The following is a 21,558-nucleotide window of genomic DNA, read 5'->3' as shown; positions in this document are numbered from 1 at the left end:
ACTGGAAAACTGTTTCAAAGCAATTAGAAGCAAATTATTTACTGCAATTAAAAGATGATAAAAACCAAATTCTAAAAAAAATTCCCTGTCAACCTCCCATCTCTAACACAACTAGTCTCTAACACTCTGTGGAATCTTTTGAAAAGCAGCTAAATCCTTCCTGCTGATTTTGGTAGTTTACAGTGTTTGTATCTGTTTCCTTTTGCACATTTTATCTTTATTTTATTATAGCTTATTTAGATTTTTCAAGCACTTTCTGGCTGGTGTCTGTGACAAGTGCTATATACTATTAACACGAATTCACTTTGCTTACTATTTACCCTCTCACATGAAGGAAGAAAGGTCTAAACCAGCTCCTCAAAAGGGAAGTCCTCACACAGAGACATGTCTACATACCTGTCTGTCTTCACCATGTTACACAATAGAGTCACACTGTGTTTTTTCTGTGTTGGAATCTCAACAGAAGCCGCTGGGTGAGTTTTCAGCCTCCCAGTGGCCACGAGGAGAACTGCAGCTCTACACTCAGCTGAGCATCAACTGGCTGCTGATGAGCTGTGCTAATTATTCAGCCACAAGCTAACAGCTACACATGTGCATCATAATACATCCATGATGTGCATGTGCCATTTGGCCATTCAGGCAAAAGCTTGATGCTAATGGATCAATGGTGGAAGAGTCCAACAACAGACATTAAACCTATAACAGCCCAAGATAATGATATAAAATGAGTGAGATAAAAAAAAGAAAAGGAAGAGATACAAACAATTAAAACGAGTAAAGACATAAAAAAGTAAAAGCAGTAATAAGAGCAGCTGAATAAAACAGTGTGATGAAATAAGAAAAGCAATAAAAGGAAATAAAACAATAGACATACTATATAAGACACTGAGGAATAAAATCTGAATAACTAAGGATAAATGGAGTCTATAAAACAGCAAAGAAAATACTAAGAGATCGCAATGGAACTAAACCAAATGACAACTAACAAAAAAATGTAACGCTACACGGTTAAGAAATTAATGTACCAGAAACAAGTATTTTAAGTCTTAAATTATTGTGAGTGAGTGAAAGTAGGATGTGACTTACAGTCTCTTTTGCCTGAGGGTGAAGGGACATAATACATGAATAGAAAAGTTGATTATTAAATAATTTACTAAGTGGAGAAGTCTGAAAAGTGACGGTTAAACAATCCAGAGACCGAGGAAACTCAACTACACTGAAGAAAAACTCTCACACCACCATGTATTTGACTTAAGTGCAGTTTATTGAGCTGAGGAGTATTTTCCAGCAAAGAGGCAGAACAGACAAACATGACTCCCTGAAACCGTCGACACATCTCCACATCTCCACATCTCCACACCACCGACGACCCAACGTTTTATTTCCAGAACCGTTTCTTTAAGGAAAGAAGAAAATGTTCCCATGTACGTAAAACGTGCAAAGAAGTGTTGCAGTTGTTGATTAAAGTTTGGACTGACTGCTGAAGGGAAAAAAAAAAATTCACCCCGAGTGGAGTGTGTGTGTGTGTGTGTGTGGCAGCACACCCTGTAACTGTCCTCCATCCAGGTTTGTTCAGATTTCTGTGAATCAAACATTGTTTTCTAGATTTTCTTTGGGCCACAAACAGACAATCTCACAGCTCAGAGTTGGTCACTTTGAGTACAAATGTGGCATCTAAAATATTTTAGCCAATGACAGCACTTGGCTGCTGGAGTCAAAGACACTTGATGTGAAAGCTTTACATGGTCGTTTACTTTGGAAAACAACAGGATGGCTGCGATTAAAGGCTTTCTAGTGTCCTAATGCATCTAAAAGAGCCAATACTGAGGTGTCGACACATCAGTAGAAGTTGAACTAGTGGTTTATTTCACTTGACATGTCCACAGGAATCCTCAAGTCTAACTTTAACACATTCCTGTGGAGACTAATAATAAAATGAACTGAATGAAGCGGCACTGAGAATCATGTGAGACGTTTTGTCCAGGACTCGCAGGTACACTGCATAATCACAAGAAACTACAGTGTTTCTTACCGGTTAAATAATCAGCCATCGAGCACGAGCAGAGGCAGAAATGGTCTGTTGCAGGTTTCAAGTGGGAACAAATGAGGAGGAAGGTGAGAAACTGGTGAGGAGATGGGAACATGACAGGATGTTGAATTGTTTTACATTTGATGTAGCAACACGATTTATGGCTAAAGTACGCGGTCCAGATACACAAACAGGATGAATGTATGTATGCGTGTGTGTGTGTGTGTGTGTGTGTGTGTTCAGGGTCTGCAGCGCTGGATGAATCGTGGGTACAGGCAGACGTCTCTGATGTGGTGTCTGTTGAGCAGCCAGGTGAGGAAACGCTCCAGGCCCAGGCCGTAACCACCATGAGGACAGGTGCCATACTTCCTCTGAAACACACACACATAACGGCAGCAGCCTGTCAATAGTCCACTATCAAAATAATCGTTTGTGGCATCCCTATTACTGATTAATGAAAAACATACTTTTCGTGAATAGATAACAGGAGAAGTTACACAATGTCCCTTTAAAGTACTGGTCACAGCAAAGTCAGTTATCTAACTGTGCGTTCACACCAAAAGCTTCCAAAGCGTCAAAAACGCTCGAGGGTGTGCGTCAGACAAGACAGCTTCCAAAACGGCAAATATTTTCAGCCGCTTTGGCCACTCGTCAGGTGACTGACGTCAAAGTTCGATCGCACTGGTCATTGGGGAGCCCAAATACAAAAAAAAGGGGGAAAAAGGCAGCCGACGGACATCTCCATTCTGACAGGCTGCCGCCGGTTGCCGCTTAACCGCGTCATAGCTAATTACCCTAAAGTTAACCAGGGTTCAACTTCTCATCTGGTGACGCTTTGGAAGCGCGGCGACGCCTGTTGACGCTGTGGTGGCTCAGTGTCGCCGGGCTTTGACGCTTTGGAAGCTTTTGGTGTGAACGCACAGTAACTGCTCTTAAACTGCAAGGTGTCAAGATGATTTTTAGTGCGTATATCATGCAGCGCTACAGACAGTCAGTGTCCTTCCAGATGACTGGGTTTCTGTACCTGGTCAGTGTACCAGTAGTATGGGGTGGGGTCGATCCCCTCCCTCTTGTATCCTTCCAGCAGCTCCTCAGCGTCCCAGATACGCATCGAGCCTCCCACAATCTCACCAACGTTTGGCATCAACACGTCCACCTGCAGAACAGAACAGTGACTGGTCAGTTTGAAGGTTCCTGCACAGCCTTCCCTCTGTCTTCATTATTCGCCACTGTGGTTCTTCTTCTTCCTAGGAAATCCAACTTCCCATGCGTGTGTGCAGAATATTGACGTCATTTATTATAACGGCGTTACAAACGGCACTACTTTTTTCTGTAACGAGTAATCAAAACAGTTACTGTTTCCCCCATTATAGCTCTGTTACGTACAATAAATTGCACCGTTACTTGACTCAAGAAGTCCCGTCCCAAAATAATACACCCGTACGTACAGTGTACACATTTTTTTTCAGTCCATCAACTAGTCGGAATAAACCCGTTCATCTGGAACTAACCAACTCACTCAGTATTCCGGGGCGTCGGGGAGCCTGCCTGTGCGGAGCAATACCGAGTGAGTTGGTTAGTTCCAGATAGGGTTGCACGGTATACCAGTACTAGAGTGGTACCGGGGTACTAACGCATTTAAAACGGTACCATACTGCGCTTAGATGGGACCGGTACTTTCATTCTGCGCCGCCGGCAGCGGTGACGTCGCCGCGTGAAGTCGCCGCATTGTAATTTGAGCCGCGAGGAGCGAGAGAGCGAGTCACAAACGAAGCAAGGTGCTTTTTATCATTACCGTTACAGCGCCACCTGTCCATATGCCTGTGTTTGTGTGTGTGTCTGTGTGTGTGTCTGTGTGTGTGCGCCGCGCGCGCGCGAGAGACGGCCGCCACAGCCTCGTTAATAAGTTTTGTTTTTACCGCGGATCACCACTGGCTGCATGCTCTCTCTGTCTCTCTCTCTCTCTCTGTGAGTGAGTGAACACAGTGAAGGAGCTACGCGGAGATGAATTAACGGAACGATATTGCGTTGATGGGGGTGGGGGGAACAGAATCAATTTGGTCTACATATGGGAAACAATAGGTGTATGTTTGAGTAACATGAACATTTGTGTTTCATTCTATAAACTACTGATAACAATTTCTCCCAAAAATGACAACTGGTCAAAATAACAAAAAAAGATGCAGTGTTTTCAGACCTCAAATAATGCAAAGAAAACAAGTTGATGTTCATTTTTAAACAGACATTTTTTAATTTAGGAAGAGTTCAGATTAATATAGATGGAATGTTAATCCTGCAGCAGCAGTAACTGTTTACTGATTTCCTGTTTTATGGTCCAACATTTTTCTATTAAAATAAAGCCAATAATGACATTTTTTGTGTTCTCTTTTTATGTGGAAAAGTACCGAAAAGTATCGAAAAACATGTTGGTACCGATACCGGTACCAAAATGTTGGTATCGTGACAACACTAGTTCCAGATAAACGGGAGTTTAGGGTTATGGTTAGGGGTTAAAGGGGGGTGAGTTCAAGTCATTTGACATATTTAGGGCTGCAGCTATCGATTATTTTTGTAATCAATTATTCTTCCTATTATTTAATTGATGAATCAAGTAATCTAATAAGGTGTTTTGCCGTATTAAATTGCTATATTAAAAGGACATGTTTGCAAATGAACAATCAATAATTGTGATACTGATATGCTTACTAAGTATAATATTTGTGCATCTTAAAAACTGACCCCATTCTCCTCATAATAGGTCACTCAACCATCACAGTGTCTCCGAGCCACAATAATTACAGCTGAAATCCTGCATAGTTCTGCTTTAAACGAAGCCTCAATTCAGAAAAACTGCCTCGATCATTTTTTGTACTCAAATTACTTGAGTAATCGTTTCAGCCCTAGACATATTTGAGTATTTTATAAAAAAAAGTAACACAATAGCTACTTTTCCTAAATAGTTACTTTTATCATGTAGTGACTCAGTTACTTTTTGGGGAAAGTAACTAGTTACTATAAATAATTACTTTTTAAAGTAAAGTGCTCAACACGGTTCATAACATACAGCTTCATTAAATAATACAGTATATTAGTGCTAACTGTGTTAGTTAAATGCCTCATGAGTAAGTACATTATATATAGTTGTCTATTTATGTAGAGTACATTTCATGTCAGACTGGTCTGAGCTCAGCTCCCCGGGTGTTCAGGTGGTTCTGGTACTGGATGTGCCAGTTCACAGTGAACCCCTTGTTGTTGTGTTCTATGCCTACAGGGTTAGACATGTTGTTGTACTACTTTACTGCATTACAGGGGCAGAAGGAGGGACACCAACACACCTACATGGGTCAAATCAGCTCAGTGAGAAGGTCACGCTGTCAGCTGCTGACTGCAGAGCTTTAACTAGGTTCTAGTGTGACGGATGTTCGTACCGACTCAGTGAGGCGTCTGTCCTCAGGGCAGCGCTGCATGTAGAAGGATTTAATCTCGGTTGGGAAACGACACAGCAGGATGGTCTCATTGATGCTGTCTGTCATCAGCCTCTCTGGAGCCTCAGGGATGTCCTGTAACACACACACACACACACACACACACACACACACACACACACACACACACACACACACACACACACACACACACACACACACACACACACACACACACACACACACACACACACACACACACACACACACACACACACACACACACACACACACACACACACATTTAGATTCATAATCAAACTAAGACCATTTTGATTTAAAAAGTCAACTTTTTACTTGATTGAGTAAACACTTCTTCAATCTTTTTCTGTTTATGTACATTCATGTAATGCTGTAAAAAGCCTCAGTTAGTAGTAGTGCTACCCAGTCCCCAGGCTAGCAGGTGAAGGTAAGATAGGATAATGGAGGATTACTGCAGTTCAAGTATTACTGAACATTACTGTAGTGCAACAAAAAGTACAAGGCCTATAACTTTATTAAACCACCTGTTCAACAAGCAACAAACAGGAAATAGCTGTTCTCATTGTCTGCTGTCTCCCAGTGTAATTCCAACAGCATCACTTTGGTTCAGCTCTGAGTGAATGGTTGATCATAATGACCGTGGAACTACTAATAGTAGTACTATACACACACACTGCCCTTCAAATAAAACCTACTTTATATTAAAAAAGAGACCTGAAACGACAGTGGACTGACTCAGAGACTGATGTGTGTGTTGTATATTTAGATATGTGTGATTGTGGCTCATGTTCTGTCGTCACCTCTCCAAACTCGTAGTAGGTGCCGTCGTCCTTCTTGATGTCGTGCTCTCGGAGCCACTCGATGGCTTCAGTGTAGTTCATCCTCTTGAACGGCCTCTTGGGAGGTTTGAAGTTCTGGAAAGAAAACGTTGTCAGTACTGCTACATATAACTAAATATGGATCTGCCAGTGAAGGCAATGTGATCAAAAACTCCACAGCAGCCTGTTTACATGGAGCCTGAGTTTCTGTTTCTAAGGGCAAGAATGAAGGCTGAAGCTCAACATTACAGCACTGCTATTTAACACCAACTATATTACTGATGAAGGTTCCATAACACAGTTAAACACTCTGTTTAAGCTCGAAGCCCATATTAAAAACACTGTGTACCGGGTTGATGTCGTAGAGCAGCTGTGCGGCCGGGGATTTGAGCACTCGGTCCACCACGTCACACACCAGGTTCTCCAGTCTGTTCAGAAGATCATCAAACGAGATGAAGGGACACTCGGCCTCCACGTGAGTGTACCTGGAAGAGAAGAGAAGATTAATAATGATAATACAGAATGAAATCACCACAGGGACCAATTATATTCTTTTCTCAGGCAATTCATACAATTCATATGCAACATTTCACTTCGATTTACTGTGACCATCAACAGTATTTTATGCTCTATTTTAGTGTTTTTTTTTTCTTGTACTTTCTTTATCCTCTTATCTTGCTTTTAATTGTATGTTTACAATTTTTACTATTCTGGGTTTTATTTTAATTCTTTTAAAATACATGTCTTTATACTGTTTTATGTTTTCCATTTCCAGTTCTTTCTGTTAAATGTTACTAACTGTTAACTGTTGCCTTGCCTTACTGCCTACTACAGCAGTAGCACCAATACACATTTGTGTGCTGCTGGCTTTATTGTGTTATCAGATGACACAGCTATGGTCACTGTGACACAGAGACTTAAGCTTAGAGAGATGAAGACCTGAACAACCTCTTGTGGCTGTGGTGTTGTTGATGGACAACATAAGACTTGGAATAGACAGAGAGCTCAGTACATGCTGCTTTGTAACAGTTACTGTGTTACTGGGTCAAGTTCTGCAGTGTGTTTTAAATTAGGGCTGTCCCAAACCATTATTTTTCTCCCGATTAATCTATCGACTATTTTTTTGATTAGTCGATTAGTCTAACGATTAATTTTTTGAGTAATCTAATGATTATTTTTTGGTTGCCGATTAGTCATTTACAAAAAAACAATTCTGAACACTTCTCTTATTTAAATTCTTCAGATACTCTTTCTGGTGTGCATTCCTCTAAATCAGTGGTTCCCAACCTTCTTTCCTCAAAGCCCCCCCCGCTTGCTTTTGTCAAAGAAAAGCCTTTTTATGTATTTTTTTATATTATATTATTTATTTTGTTCCATCCTTATTTTGTTTTATTATATTTTGTTCTATTTTTATTTTGTCTTTATGTCAATTTTCCTTTGTTGTGTCATAATTGTTATGAAGTCCCTATAAGCAGGTAGGTTGTATGTAGGTTTTTTGTTCCTATTGATTTTGATGATTTTGATTATCCAATTGGATGTGTTATTGGAATTTTAAAATTTCAATATGCACAAATCTAATTTTGATAACCTCAAAACCTCAGAACAAACAAAGCTCTGTGGACCCCCTGACATCTCTGACGCCCCCCTGATAGGGGCCCCGACCCAAGGTTGGGAACCAATGCTCTAAATAATCTTTTTTTTGGAGGGGAAAAACTGTGCCACATCAGTTTGCTTTAACCTGGAAAATAGACAGATAAAGCAGAGTGCACACTGAAATATTAGCACAATGATTTTGAATAGGCACATTTATTTAGTATAGTCATGGAGCAGACCAGTGTTTCCTCTAGGATGTTCTTTAAGCCGGGGTGCAGGACATCACCCTCACTTATGATCTGCTGCTGTGCTGCGTCCGGGTGCACAGAGAGCAGCAGCGGAGTGGATAAAAAAAAAAAAAAAAAAAAGACAACACGAGGACGTGTTTACATCTATGGATACATAAAACAAGGAAACTGTGGGTCGGACGAGGGAGGAGGGCGCGGGGGGTCCGCGATTGGACCGTATGAGTTTCGTTTTTACCGCGCACCCTTCGCTCTGTGTGTGTATGAGAGAGAGAGAGAGAGAGCGAGCGAGCGTCATTAACGGTGAAAGAGCGCTATGCGGAGGTGAATGAACGGAACGATATTGCAGCTTAAGGTGCTCGTTCATGGCCGTGGTGCTGCTGTGGTACAGCATGTGTTTTTCTGCTGCACGTTACAGTCTATGGTTCACAACCCGACGGTGTGTTGTACCTGTCGACGTATTTACGTCATCGACGTAATCGGAAACAACTCGACGGTATTTTGCACGTGTCGACGTATTTACGTCATCGACGTAATTGATTAGGTCGATTAATCAGGACAGCCCTATTTTAAATACAATCACAGAGGAGAAAGGAGCACAGTCCAGCTTTAACAGGCAGCTGCATCGTGTTCTTCACCAAACTGTGACACAGAAGCTCCACTGTGATCAAGCACATGAATAAAACACCACACACAGCACGGAAGAGACAGGAGCAGAGGGAGAGGAAGAAGAGTTCTCCTTTCCTGCTCCTATGTTAAACAACAGGCAGGGGGCAGACTTGCAGCTGCTGTTCATCCTCCTACATGAACCAATGGATTTTAGAAGTTATCATTTCCTGTCAATCATGTTACTTAGGCCGCGTTCAGACTGCAGGCGAATCTGACTCAAATCAGATTTTTAGGGCTGACTGTCCACACAGTTTTTAGCAAGTGTCCAAATGGGATTTGGCTCTGTTCAGACTGGGCCACATTATTGACCAATCTGACAGGTTGCTGCAGCAACGACGTAGGAGCGGAGGTGTCATCCAGCGTGTGTATTGTGTGACGTCATATAATTGCGACAGCAACAAGAACAACAGCAACGGAGCCATCCATGAGCCGTCTCCCCACAGATTAATGAGGCATTTGTTTTCGTCCGTCTTCCATTGACTGCTCCGCTCCGTTGATATCGCTCCACAACTCAAAATAGGCGGGCGGACAGAGGGCGGACAGAGGGCGGTCCGGCATGGCGTAGAGTGACGTCACAGTCAGTCAAAACCGATCTGAGAAGCATCTGTTTGAATGCGATTTGAAACCTCCTGAAGGTGGTTTCGATCGGGTTTGCAAAAATCAGATTTCATGTGATTTGTGACTGTTCAGACTAACGACTTCACTGGAGGCAACTCATCAGACTTTTAAAAACTCCCTCTGGAGCCACTAATGCTTTTCTGCTTTCCACAAATGCAGTTTTCCTGGTTTAGTGGGAGCCTTTTAACGGAACAATGGGAAACATTCTTACAGTTTAAAAGCCTGTTGATTGATCTACGGTACATAATTATTAGAATGATCTAGTGTGTTAGGAGAGAAAAACCTGTCAGGTGTCTCTGAACAGGTTTACTGGGTGCAGCAGGTTAAGGAGACAGCGGACCTGATTGACAACATCTTCATGTGTCTCCAGGCTTTGTACAGAGTATGTTAGGTGTGATATTAACTTGCTGTACTTCCTGTTTCACAGAGACAGGAGAGTAGAATTTCGTTCAGGACAGACTGACGGCTAAATTCCACCGGCTGCACGTGCTGCCGCTCTGGCACGGTAGCGGAGCTGATATGTTTTCCTACTACTCCTCTGGATTAAATTAACAGTTTTTGGTTTTGTGGTTCTAAATCCCGCTATATTACACGATTATGCGTGCATTGATGAGATTTCATGGGTCCTCATGATTGGCGCCGCTGTCCGGCGGAGCCACAACAGTGTGCATCTCGCTGACCTCCGCGGTCCTGGCCCGCACAGGTACCAGGAGACTGAGACCCCCTGTCATGTCGGTCCCCTTCCTGATCCGCCGCAAGATGCAAGAGTCCCGCAGACGCCCAGTCTCTCCCCTCCTCTCCCACACTTCAGCACTTGTCCTGGGCTACAGCTTGGCTCGCCCCACCGTCATTTATTTTTGAGGTATAACTAATAATAATGCAACGTATAGTCTAACTAAACACACGTATGAGTGATCAGAACAGTAAATTGTTTACGCTACTTTTAAAAGGAGTAATAAGTCATTTAAAACGAGGAGCGAGCGGAGCTGAACCAACACGGTGCAGCCCAGGACAGGTGCTAAAGTGCGGATGAGAGGAGAGGACAGACCGGGCAGGACCAACCAGCCCAGAGGCGTCTCAGTCCTCGGCCGTCTTCGATGTCTCTAGACACCCCTTTCAATCCGTTTAAGGTTATTTGTTTGTGTTTAGGGAGGCTATATTTGCATAGAATATTTTTTGGCAACCAGAAAAGCAATGTTTGACCCGGCGTTTATTTCGGATGGGCGTTTACAGTTTACTCGGTGGCGGCGCCATCACACTCGCTCGCAAAAAAAAAAAAAAAAAACGCACTCACACACATTTTGTCTGAATGAGGGAAGCGCGTCACAGGATCATTTTTATTAAATCATAGTTTTCTCTAAATTAAGACAGTGTGTGGGACTATTTTTCACCCAGCCCCCAAAATGTAGGCTATGTAAAAAAAATAAAAAATTGCATGTATCATTTAGGGATTTTTTACTAAACGTTTACTCTATGGAGTTTTTCCTCAGTGGATGTGAGGGTCTAAGGACAGAGGATGTTGTTACGATGCCATGTAAAGCCCTTTGAGACAAACTGTTTGTAGAAACGGGCTATACAAATAAAATTGCCTTGCCTTGCCTTACAGTTTCATTCCGTGTAAAAAACGTTTACACGTGTACAAGGTCACACCTAGTGTTGACGGACGGCGGAGTACGGAGAGGGAACGCAGCGGATCTGCATCCAGTGGAATCCCAGCGTGAGGTTTCTCTGCAGCTCTTCAAAGACGTAATCCACACTGAGAATCAGGGCAGAATTACAGTGTTGTGTGTGTGTGTGTGTGTGTTTGTGAGCCCACTCACTCCGACAGGTGTCTTCGGGTGCGGGACTGCTCGGCTCGGTACGACTGGGAGATGCAGAAGGTGTCGCCCAGCGCGGGGATGCAGGTCTCCAGGTAGAGCTGGGAGGACTGCGTCAGGTACGCCTGCTCGCCAAAGTAGTTGAGGTTGAAGAGCGTGGAGCCGCCCTCCACCTGAGTCTGCACCAGGGTCGGAGGAGTGATCTACACCAGGAAACAACGAGCAGTTAGAGAAGCTGCATCACAGCAGCATGTTAGATGTGATCATCTAGAGTTACTGTAGTCGTACCTCTGTGTTTACTGCAGCTACATTAACTTACTGCTTATTAAAACAAACATTTCCTCCTACTGCTGCTATGACTGCTGTGACTACATGACAATAAGAAGCGTGTATTGATCACTGCGGTTAAAAGTAACCCCCAAGAGTTGATTAAAAATGTTTCAACAAACAAGAGAGTGATCTCGTTATTAGCACTTCTTATTAGCCTAAAACTTGATCTGTGAGATGAAGAGCAGGCTGCACCACTCCAACACCTCAGCAAGGAAACAAAGTTAACAGTTGCAAAATCCCCCGGACTGGAACCTTGAGGATTGTAACTTTAAGATAACCTGGCTTTGGTGGTCAATAATGAAATGAGCTGATAAGCAGATTTGGTGGTGGACTCATGTTTGGCAAAGCTCTACTGAGGCTGTAGATAAGAAACCTACTGATTAAATGTGCAAACAAACCAAGTGGCGGAGCAGGAGGAAACCTAAGCTTTAGTCTGCTGCCTGAAGGAGATTCTCTAGTTAAACTACTTCAACACTAATAATTCAGTCATGTGCCTAGTGACTTGTTAAGATGGAGTTTCCTAGCTACAGCTGCACAGACCACACAGGACTGCTGCTTGTTTATTTTAGTGAAGGTCATTACAGTTGATGTTAGCTGCCCTGGGTGATGTTACAATATGTCTGTCGATATGACTGTCAACTGCAACCTACCTGCCAATGGGACAAGAGATGGAGAGAAGCCATATGGCTTTAATCTCATTCATATTTACATTATGAATGCCCACAAATATGTACTGTCCCATTTCTTAAATAAATGAAATTGAAACATTTCTAAGTGAGAAACTTTCTCAGTAATATTTAGTTCATTGCTTTATAAATAAAGACGGTATCAGTGAATAACTTGTCATGTCAGCTGCGGTGCTTCACCTCGCAGTATCCTTGGCTGAAGAAGTGGTCCCTGAAGCACTGCGTGACGGTGGAGCGGACTCGGAGGACCTTGGAGACGTTCTCTCCTCTGATCAGCATGTGCCGGTTGTTCAGCTGGACGTCCACGTCCGACTCCTCGTTCAGCAGGTTGTCGGCGCCGCCCGCTGGAGCCAAACCCACCAGCTCCCAGAAATCACAGTGCAGCTCGTGGCCTCCTGGCGCCTGGGGGAGGGGAGGACCACAACCACTCACTGACCACCTCCATCCTGCTGCACTGCTGCATGTCTCCATCAATGTCCATGTTTATTATTATTTTAAACAAAACTTCATGTCTCTAAATGTCTCATTCAGTCTGTCCAACAGTTAGCCACATTGAAGAAGGTGGAACAGAAGTTACACTTTTCTCTGACAGCACTAGTGATATGAAGCCTGAGTTTGTGAACAGGCATATAATAATTACATCATAGCTTGTATCACTATAATAAACTTAAAGGGATAGTTCAACATTTTGGCAAATTGGCCCATTGCCATAATCCTTATAGTTTTAGCAGTAGTTTCGTTACCTTTAATTGTGGGTGCAAGCTATTTTTAGAACGGCGGAGCAGAGCAGCAGGCTGCTCGGAGCTACGCTATGAGGGCTAAAGGAATTTCTTGGTTTCCCTCATCAAACTCATCAAATACACAATCCAACAACTCAACAACGCTCTGGTGGACAAGTTGTGAGCTGCACATTCACCACGCTATGAGATAATAACACAACGTTACCAGACAGAGTTGTTTTACAGGGAAATAGATGCAAAACCGCTGACGCGCGTTGCGTTCAGGGACAGTTTTTCAGCAAGCAGACTGTATTTACCCCGTATTTACCTCGAAACGTTCCGTTATTATCTCATAGCGTGGTGATTGTGCAGGTCACAACTTGTCCACGAAAGCATTTTGGGGTTTTGTATTTGATGAGTTTGATGAGGGAAACCAAGAAATTCCTTTAGCCTCCGTAGCGTAGCTCTGAGCAGCTCGCCGCTCCGCTCCACCGTTCTAAAATTAGCTTGCACCGACAATTAAAGGTAACGAACCTACTGCTATGACTATAGCGATTAGGGCAATGGGCCAATTTGCCAAAATGTTGAACTATCCCTTTAACTGGTGAGCCACACTGCTCTGAGATGAGTATGGTTAAAGGCAGACATTATTACTGATGATCACTGAGCTACAGCTTGTTGATATGGATATCATGGTGACTGGGACTGTGTGTGTGTGTGTGTGTGTGTGTGTGTGTGTGTGTGTGTGTGTGTGTGTGTGTGTGTGTGTGTGTGTGTGTGTGTGTGTGTGTGTGTGTGTGTGTGTGTGTTGTTTACCTGTTTCCCCTCAGGAACTGGAGTGACTGTTCCGTACAGAGCCACTGTGCTCTCTGTGGACAGCAGCAGGGCGTTGTAGCACTGGCACTGAAGTCCAGAAGAAAACAAGTCGGTCACAAACACAATCTCAGCTCAAAAAATGGCATCAATAACGTTCCACAAAGGGTAAGGTTACAGATTTGTACATTTGAAGCTTACACCACCACCAAATGCTGAGCAGTCTCACAACTCTGTAGCTTATAGTTTTGACTATGGACTCTCTACAACACAATGCTTTATTTGGTTCAGAAAGAAGCAAACACGGCAGGTAGGCAGGAGGTACGAGCCTCTAAAGTGTGTGGTTAGATTGAGTGATGCCACACCTGTTGCACCTACGGCACACACACACACACACCTGTACTGTGTGTGTAACCAGACACACATGTGGACACGTGGGCTGCTCTCATGTCAAGAGTGAGTGGATGTTGCTGTTTACTTGTTGCTAGCCTTTAGTTTATAATCAGCTCCAGATGTTTTACAGCTGTTCTACCTGGAGGTGTTGCGGTTCCACACCCACACAGACACGTGACTGTACCGGTTCTAACTCAATCATCATTATAAATGAGTGTTTATCCAACATGTCACCGTTTACTAAATCAACATCTAGTCGGTTCCCGCATATAAAAATGAATGTTATGGGGCGCCATGTGGCCATTTCCTGTCTCTCTCAACTATGCATATCATATATATCATATAAAAGGCAAAAAATGCCCGAAAAATATACTTAAAAAAAGAATGGTATATGTAAGCACAGCTGGCCCACAGGCCACAATGGTCTATAGTGTAAACCTCTACAGGCACGCCCTGTCTACTTTATTACTGTTAGAACAATTCATGGAAACAAACCAATTTCTCTATTTTTTCCCCACCCAATGAGAATTGATAAGATCATTTTTTCTCTGTTTTGTTTTGTTTTCTCTGGTTTAAGTTAGTTCTGTTTGTTCGTTTGCTTGTTTGTTTGTTAGTTGTTGTCTTATGTCTTATTGTGAGTTTGTTTGTTTTTTATATTGTAAGAATGCTGGGTAGCTTCATTTGGTATGTAGGACAGGCATTAATATAAGCACTATGCTTCTGCCTGTGCCTTTTCAGTCACTATTTTGTCGATAATGTTTGTGTCGATAATGTTTGCTATTGTGTGATGTGACTGAATAAAGAATTTCAATCAAAAAAAAAAATCATTGATAAGGAATCAGATAAATAAGCAATATTGATAATGGAATTAGAATAGCTAAATTCTTTCTAAATTTTTTCATTCTAAATTCTCAATTCCCACCCCTTCATTAAACCTTTTAAAGTAGTACCATTGTGTCTCATCTTGAATTGTTCCATCACAGTGGTGCATACCAAAAAATGACATCAACACTAATGGAACCCTCTTTAAAAAGAGCAGAAATGATGAGTTCTAGAGTTGTACCAGTTTATCAGACAGGACACACTGGAGGAAACCAGTTCCATCTCTCAGCACAATGAACATCAGGTTTTTCCCTGGAAGAGACAAAGATCTACAGTCAACACCGACAACGCAAAAAAACATCTCCATGAATTTATCATTTTTATTTTCATGTGTTACTGTCCTCACCCTGTCTCCTGAGGCGATGAACCCATCCAAACACTTTGACTCTCTGGCCTCTCTTTGGCTCCAGAAAATGTATTTTAACCTGGAAAACACAGACATCATTAGCTCGTTCAATCAAAGATTATCAACTGCATCATGATTTCAGACTAATCTTTTCAAACATTTAGACATTTACTTTGTGTTGTAAGAGCATTTACACTGCCAGACAAGGTCACCCTGGTCTGAAAGAGGCTTCGTGTCTGCAGCCCTAAACATTTTTTGAATGGTTTAGAAATAACAGTGTGTTTGAGTTGCTTCTTTTGAAAAGCCACACAAAGCTGGTTGCATTATCAATGTCATAACAGTTTGATCATGTCATCATCATCATCGAAACCTATTCAAATCAACTTAAAGGTAGAGTCTGGGTGTTTGTTCGTTGCAGTAGTAGTAGCCCTCCTCCTCGAGCTGCACGGAGCTTCATCTGAGCTTCTTCTTAACCTCTCTTAATTTTTTTAATCTCTCGTCATACTGCATTATAATAGTATAACCAACTGATTAAATATTTGTATACAGGACATCAGGAGTCTTTACAATGCTTGGAAGAGTGTGAGTGTGAATGTCTGACCGATTCAGGCTCCGGCAGGCTGGGGTCTTTCTCGATGGTGATCTTCTTGGCTTCCTCCAGGTTCTTCTCTCTCCTCTCGTTGTCCTCTGCCTGCAACAACATGGAGCAAACGCTTTATTATTATAATCTTTATTTAAAGCTTCAGTTGGTAACAATTATATTTGCTGGAACTCTCAATATATTCTGATAGTAGTACATGAAATGGATCATTTAGGACAAAATCCAACTCCTCTGGCTCCACCTACAGCCTGGAATGGTGTATTTGCCAGAATCCAGCGCTCCCAGGTCTGTTCCAGAGGTTGGCAGAGGTTTGGACCTGACAGTGGCGCTGTCCCATTTCTCCACACTTGGATCAGTGCGCTTGGTTACACACACACTTTGGTGACGTTTTGCTGGCAGAACGTACATTTGCATATAGTGTGCAAGCATGTAATAATTGGCCAAGCGCGCAGGGATATTTAAAAGCAATCGGGACACACTTGACAAGTGCAGCCTGTGCCATTGTGCACACTTGTGCAACTACACACACAGCACAGCAACAGTTTTAATAAACAGTGCTGCGGGATCACAGTCTCATCACCTCCAAGTGTCTGTATGCACAAGATTCAAATCATAAATGAGTAAGCCCAACTCCGTAAGAAAATAAAACAAACGTCAATTTCATTTTATTGAAATTCATTCAATGGCATTTCCCAAACGTGGCTTGTGGCTCCCGGTGACGGCAGACATCACCGTGGTGCATTGTGGGATTGGAAGTGTGTAAGTGTGATCTAGTGTGCATATTGGGACAAGCCCAGTGCATCGTTTGAAATTTCTGACTCATTCGCAGACTTTCACTTTCGTTGACTTACCAACTGTAGCTTTAATCAGGAATTCCCCGTGTGATAAAGATCTCATTTACAAGTGAGGCCTGAATATTTATATATTTTTTAAAATAGCAAAAAAGAAATAAGATAGCACCCAGAGTGAAAAACAAATATCCTGCTTTGGATTTTAATGACTCACTAATTAAAAGGGAAAACATGAAATTGTCCATAAACGGGGCAGCAGCTCATATGTAGGGCTAGGTATCAATCAAATTTTTTCGATACCGGTACCGATACCGATACCTTCACTTCGATACCGGTTCCTGAACGATACTTTTTTCGATACCAATTTTTATAACATCAGTTCTTAAAAAAATGAAAATTACATTACACATCACGGTACAAATCTTGAGTTGTATTTTTCTATTCCAACCAGCAGCTTTTCTAAGGCTCAACAGGTAGATCACCCTGGCATGTGTTACAACTTCATTGCAGTTAGATGAATTTTGCAACCTGAAAATATTAGGAAACCACTTTCATACATAATTTTTGTAGTTGACACATTAGGTTTTTAAATAGGCTAAGGGTTTCTGATTTGTTAAATGCAAAAAGTGTTACTATTGTCCCTGGTCTCCCATAAACATGGCAGTCAGGTAGTCCCATTAATTAAATTAATAAAAAAAAAAAAAAAAAAAGTGACTATGTGGTGGCCGCCGGCCGTGTTGTGACCCTCCAGGACACAGATACGGTTGGTCCGCCCCTGTGAACAGCTACACTACTTGCGCTGCAGCATTTTGCAGGCAGAGGAAACGCTGCTCTGACGTCTGCTCCCTCATGTGCAGTTGCACGTCGCGGAGCCGCACATACACATACAGAGGCGATAGAAAGAGGCAGGAGGGACTGATAACATGAAATAGCCGAGAGCATAATCTGTATGTGTGCGTCGAGGGGCCGCACGGAGAGGCAGTCTCTCGGGAATTACGTCAAACGCAACAAAATACCGGAGTTTTCTGTGCAAAGCGCCAGTCAATTTAAGCACATGAAAAACAATCAAAACCGGACGTTTTCATATTAAAAATCCGGACGACCCGAACAGGACGTGAAGAGGAACAGGTCACCCGATGCATGCAGCAACTACGTAATGTTACAGCTGATCACCGGCAGCGTTATCAGATCTTGATCACGTGATTAACCTCCGGGTACCGAAACTTGGCACCGAAAGACGAGGCATGTTTTGATACTCGGTACTACCGAAGCGTTTCGGTCGGTGCCACAAAAGAACCAAAGTTCGGTACCCAGCCCTACTCATATGACGTGCACACACAAACACACACCTCCTTCTTGTCCTTGACATCACTCTTCATCTGCTCGCGGTTGAAGGCCTTCTTTGCGTTCTTCATCTGCGTCTTGGAGATCACCGCCCAACGCTGAAGGACAAACACATCCATGAAAAGACTGAATTAATAAAAGCTTATCAGTTTCTTCTGTGAGAGACTGTGGCAGCCGTTAATTAATGGGAAACACTGGCTGATTCATAAAACCCAAGAGACATCAACCTTCGACTGAGGGGATGAATTAGGATTTAAAAACAGATGTTGCAGAATTTTTTTCATGCAAACCAAGAGAGGATCATTCCTAGTGTTTTAAGTCAGGAAAAAATAAAATTAAAGTGCAACACAAACAACAAAAACTGAAGTTTTTAACCAACCTCTCCCTCCTTCTGTGATTCTACATAGATGGTTGGAAACGGCTCCTTCCCAGCAAAGATGAGAGCCTGTGAGGATTGGATCAGAAACACAGTGAGCTGCTGACACTGATGTATTTTACATGAAAACAGGAGTACATTATGCTATGCTTATGACTTCCAGTGCTGCAATTAAGTAAAACACTTAGTTACATTTACCTAGTAGGAGACTTGCAGAAAGTATCCAATACTTTAGGACTTCACCTCAAGTTACATTTTAAAAGGCAACTTCCTTCCTACCACAGTCATCTTGTGGTAACACACTTGCATTTTTACTCATGTACTTTAGAAGAAACTTCCGACTGCTGACCTTGAGAGGAGTTTTGAAGGGTTTCTGCTCCGTGCCGTCTCCATCCTGGTCGTTCCCACATTTGTCTGACACATAGAGCTCACCTGAGAAACAGAGGCAGAGTGACAAACATGATTACCCAGCTGTTATAGGAATTCATTTGTCATTTTTCATAAAAAAAAAGAAGCATCTGAGGCTTGAACACCAGAGCTGCATGCATGCATTTTAGGTCAACAGCTACATGATAGCTGGTAGCATTACAGCTTCTTATATAATATTAGAGGCATCATGATGAGGAGTAGCTGAGACGCTGAGTGATGAGGACAACTCCTACTTCACCATGACACCAACCTCTGTCTTCTGTTTTGACTGAGTCCCCTAGTGGCAGAAAATTGAGTAGTAATGTCTGCAGGGGATTAGCTTCCAACTGATGCTGGATATTATGGCCTGGCTCTCAGTGTGTGACAAATAATGTATTCACACTGTATTCAATCTGATGTGATTTGCACTACTAATGCATGGAATACGTACTGTGCATGTATAGGTCAAATCCTCCATGTAGAGTATAGCTGCCCAACTAAGTGTTGAAGTCACTACATTCACTTACTGGGGTTGTCATTAGACTTTACCAGCTCTACCAGGGGCTTTTACAGTTGTCTATCCCATATCCTTGTCCTAACATATGACTCACTCTGCAGCACCATGATGAAACACAGAGCATAACCACTGACTGTGCAGCTACTGTTTCCTGTTCACTACTGGCACACAACAAAATGTAGAAGTTTCCTGGATGTAACCTTGGTTCTTTAGGAACATCATGAATAGTCATGTGTGCCCCACCATTACCCAACATTGAAGTGAGGATAGATAGATAGATAGATAGATAGATAGATAGATAGATAGATAGATAGATAGATAGATAGATAGATAGATAGACTTTTATCCACACCGTATATACACCATATATACTCTCCATAGGTGTCTTTCTTAAAGGGACAGCGAGGAGTTTTGGAAAGCGAAGTGTTCTCACACTACATTTACCATGAGCCTCCGCGCACAGTGAAATTCTTGGAACGTCTTGCCAAGAATGTTTTCATCAAGGGGGCAGTTGCATGGATCTATACATCCATGGGCAGTTGTCGGTCTGAGAAGTGAAGCTCACTTCCACGTTCAAAAAACTGCAACCCCCTCGGCTTCCTCTGGGGGCTGGTGTCAGAAAGCAACATGTCTCCATAGACCCCCATGTTAAAATCACCGACTTTACATCCTCAATAAACATGTTAAAAGCCTGGTGTCAGCACGTTTTTTGGTCTCAACCGATAGTTTCTACCCCTGCACACACTCTGAGGGGGGTGAATTTTTTTTAACTCTACTGTTTTACTATTATTAGGTTTAAAATCTGGCCAATTAGAGCGCGGAAACGTTGAGTGACAGGTCCAGTGGGCGGGTTCTCGGCCGGTAAATCCAACATGGCGCTGTTCAGGCCGCCATATGTCACAAAAACGACTCCCCAAAACCAATGGGTGACGTCAGGGATGCTAGGTCCATATGGTTTTCATTCATCAAGAATTAAAGTCAGAGGTTCAAAGACGATCAGATACCGTTGTAGTTCTGACCATAAAGACCGATTCGCGGCGTTATTATCCTAACCCGCCGGGCAGCGTCCGCGAAACCGAAAGTAAAGAAACACTGGTCGGCTCGCCCAGCATCTCCACCACCACTTAACAAAACAACGATAGAGACAAAACGATACATTTATCGAAAATGGACCCATTAACAAGTGTGGGTAACGTAGATTCATCCACATTAATATGAGACTTTTTTATTGTCGTGGGATTTTTCGTTCTGCTGATGGAGAAACTCCTCGTTGTCCCTTTAATCTTAATTCAACATACAGTGGTGAGACGGGTGAGAAGATACTAAATACACTTGCTATGACTTTCAGAGAGAATTACAAAGCGGTGTGGGTGTAACATAGTGACTGACGCAGCCTGTTAGCTGCTGCACCTCTGACTGACAGCTGGGATTTAGCCTCAGATTGTGAACGTCAGCTTCATTACAGCAGACGCGCTATGTTTCCTCTTTACCGTGTAAATCTGTACCATTCAGGTTTACATCGAACCATACCTAAAAAACCAGAAACCAGCCTTAGCTACATGCTAACCGCTAACACGACTGAAACTGATGCAACAAGCAAAGCACACATGTCTTTGGAGAGCTGGCTACCGCTAGCTAGCTTCGGCGAAGCTACGTTCTCTCTCTTACCCACTGAGACTTGTTCCACGCCTTTCGTTACCTCCGTCGCCATGTCACTCCGGGTGCTACGACTGTGTGCTAACTAAATAATTTATATTGAGGTGAATGGACGTGAGACCCCAGAAGCGGCTGCCGGTGCCTACACAGCTATGGACATGCAAGTTTGCGTCAGCCAGAGTCAGCTCAGGACAGGAAGCGGCTGCTTTGTCTTACAGCACAAGTTCACCTGATTGGCCAGCGTGGAGACGTCGCTTCTAATAACAGCATATAGGATTGGTTGTGTCTCTTGCCAGCATTATGACGATGCTCAGTCAGGTTAATACATAGACTGTATAAAAGGGTTAATATTATATATTCGTTTTTCAGGAGAAATAGACCTACTGTAGATAAAAGGAATCTATTTGATAAAATGTTGTTTCATCCCAGGGCCACCCTGA

The 21,558-nt window shown here is 42.7% G+C and overlaps 1 protein-coding gene across 1 annotated transcript; it reads right to left on the bottom strand.

Annotated features, from left to right (window-relative positions):
* Positions 1 to 1,675: 1,675 nt before the first annotated feature.
* nars1 (asparaginyl-tRNA synthetase 1) lies at positions 1,676 to 21,321 on the bottom strand. Its single transcript, XM_083983244.1, has 15 exons — positions 21,131 to 21,321; positions 18,887 to 18,969; positions 18,541 to 18,606; positions 18,167 to 18,259; positions 16,027 to 16,116; positions 15,426 to 15,504; positions 15,261 to 15,331; positions 13,808 to 13,894; positions 12,453 to 12,674; positions 11,260 to 11,459; positions 6,664 to 6,799; positions 6,297 to 6,410; positions 5,458 to 5,589; positions 3,054 to 3,185; positions 1,676 to 2,400 (listed from the first exon to the last, which is right to left on the bottom strand). The coding sequence occupies exons 1-15, from the start codon at positions 21,171 to 21,173 to the stop codon at positions 2,269 to 2,271; spliced, it is 1,680 nt and encodes a 559-aa protein (XP_083839370.1). The 5' UTR covers positions 21,174 to 21,321; the 3' UTR covers positions 1,676 to 2,268.
* Positions 21,322 to 21,558: the final 237 nt, after the last annotated feature.

Source organism: Trachurus trachurus (genome assembly GCF_905171665.1).
Source record: "Trachurus trachurus genome assembly, chromosome: 12".
Classification (NCBI taxonomy): domain Eukaryota; kingdom Metazoa; phylum Chordata; class Actinopteri; order Carangiformes; family Carangidae; genus Trachurus; species Trachurus trachurus.
This window is presented reverse-complemented; position numbering and strand designations above follow the sequence as displayed.

Excerpts from the sequence above, each read along its gene's own strand:
- nars1 (XM_083983244.1), bottom strand. The coding sequence starts at position 21,173 with ATGGCGACGGAGGTAACGAAAGGCGTGGAACAAGTCTCAGTGG. Across the intron at positions 6,411-6,663 it reads TGCTCTACGACATCAACCCG|AACTTCAAACCTCCCAAGAG; the intron begins GTACACAGTGTT and ends TTTTCTTTCCAG. Across the intron at positions 5,590-6,296 it reads CCTACTACGAGTTTGGAGAG|GACATCCCTGAGGCTCCAGA; the intron begins GTGACGACAGAA and ends TGTGTGTTACAG.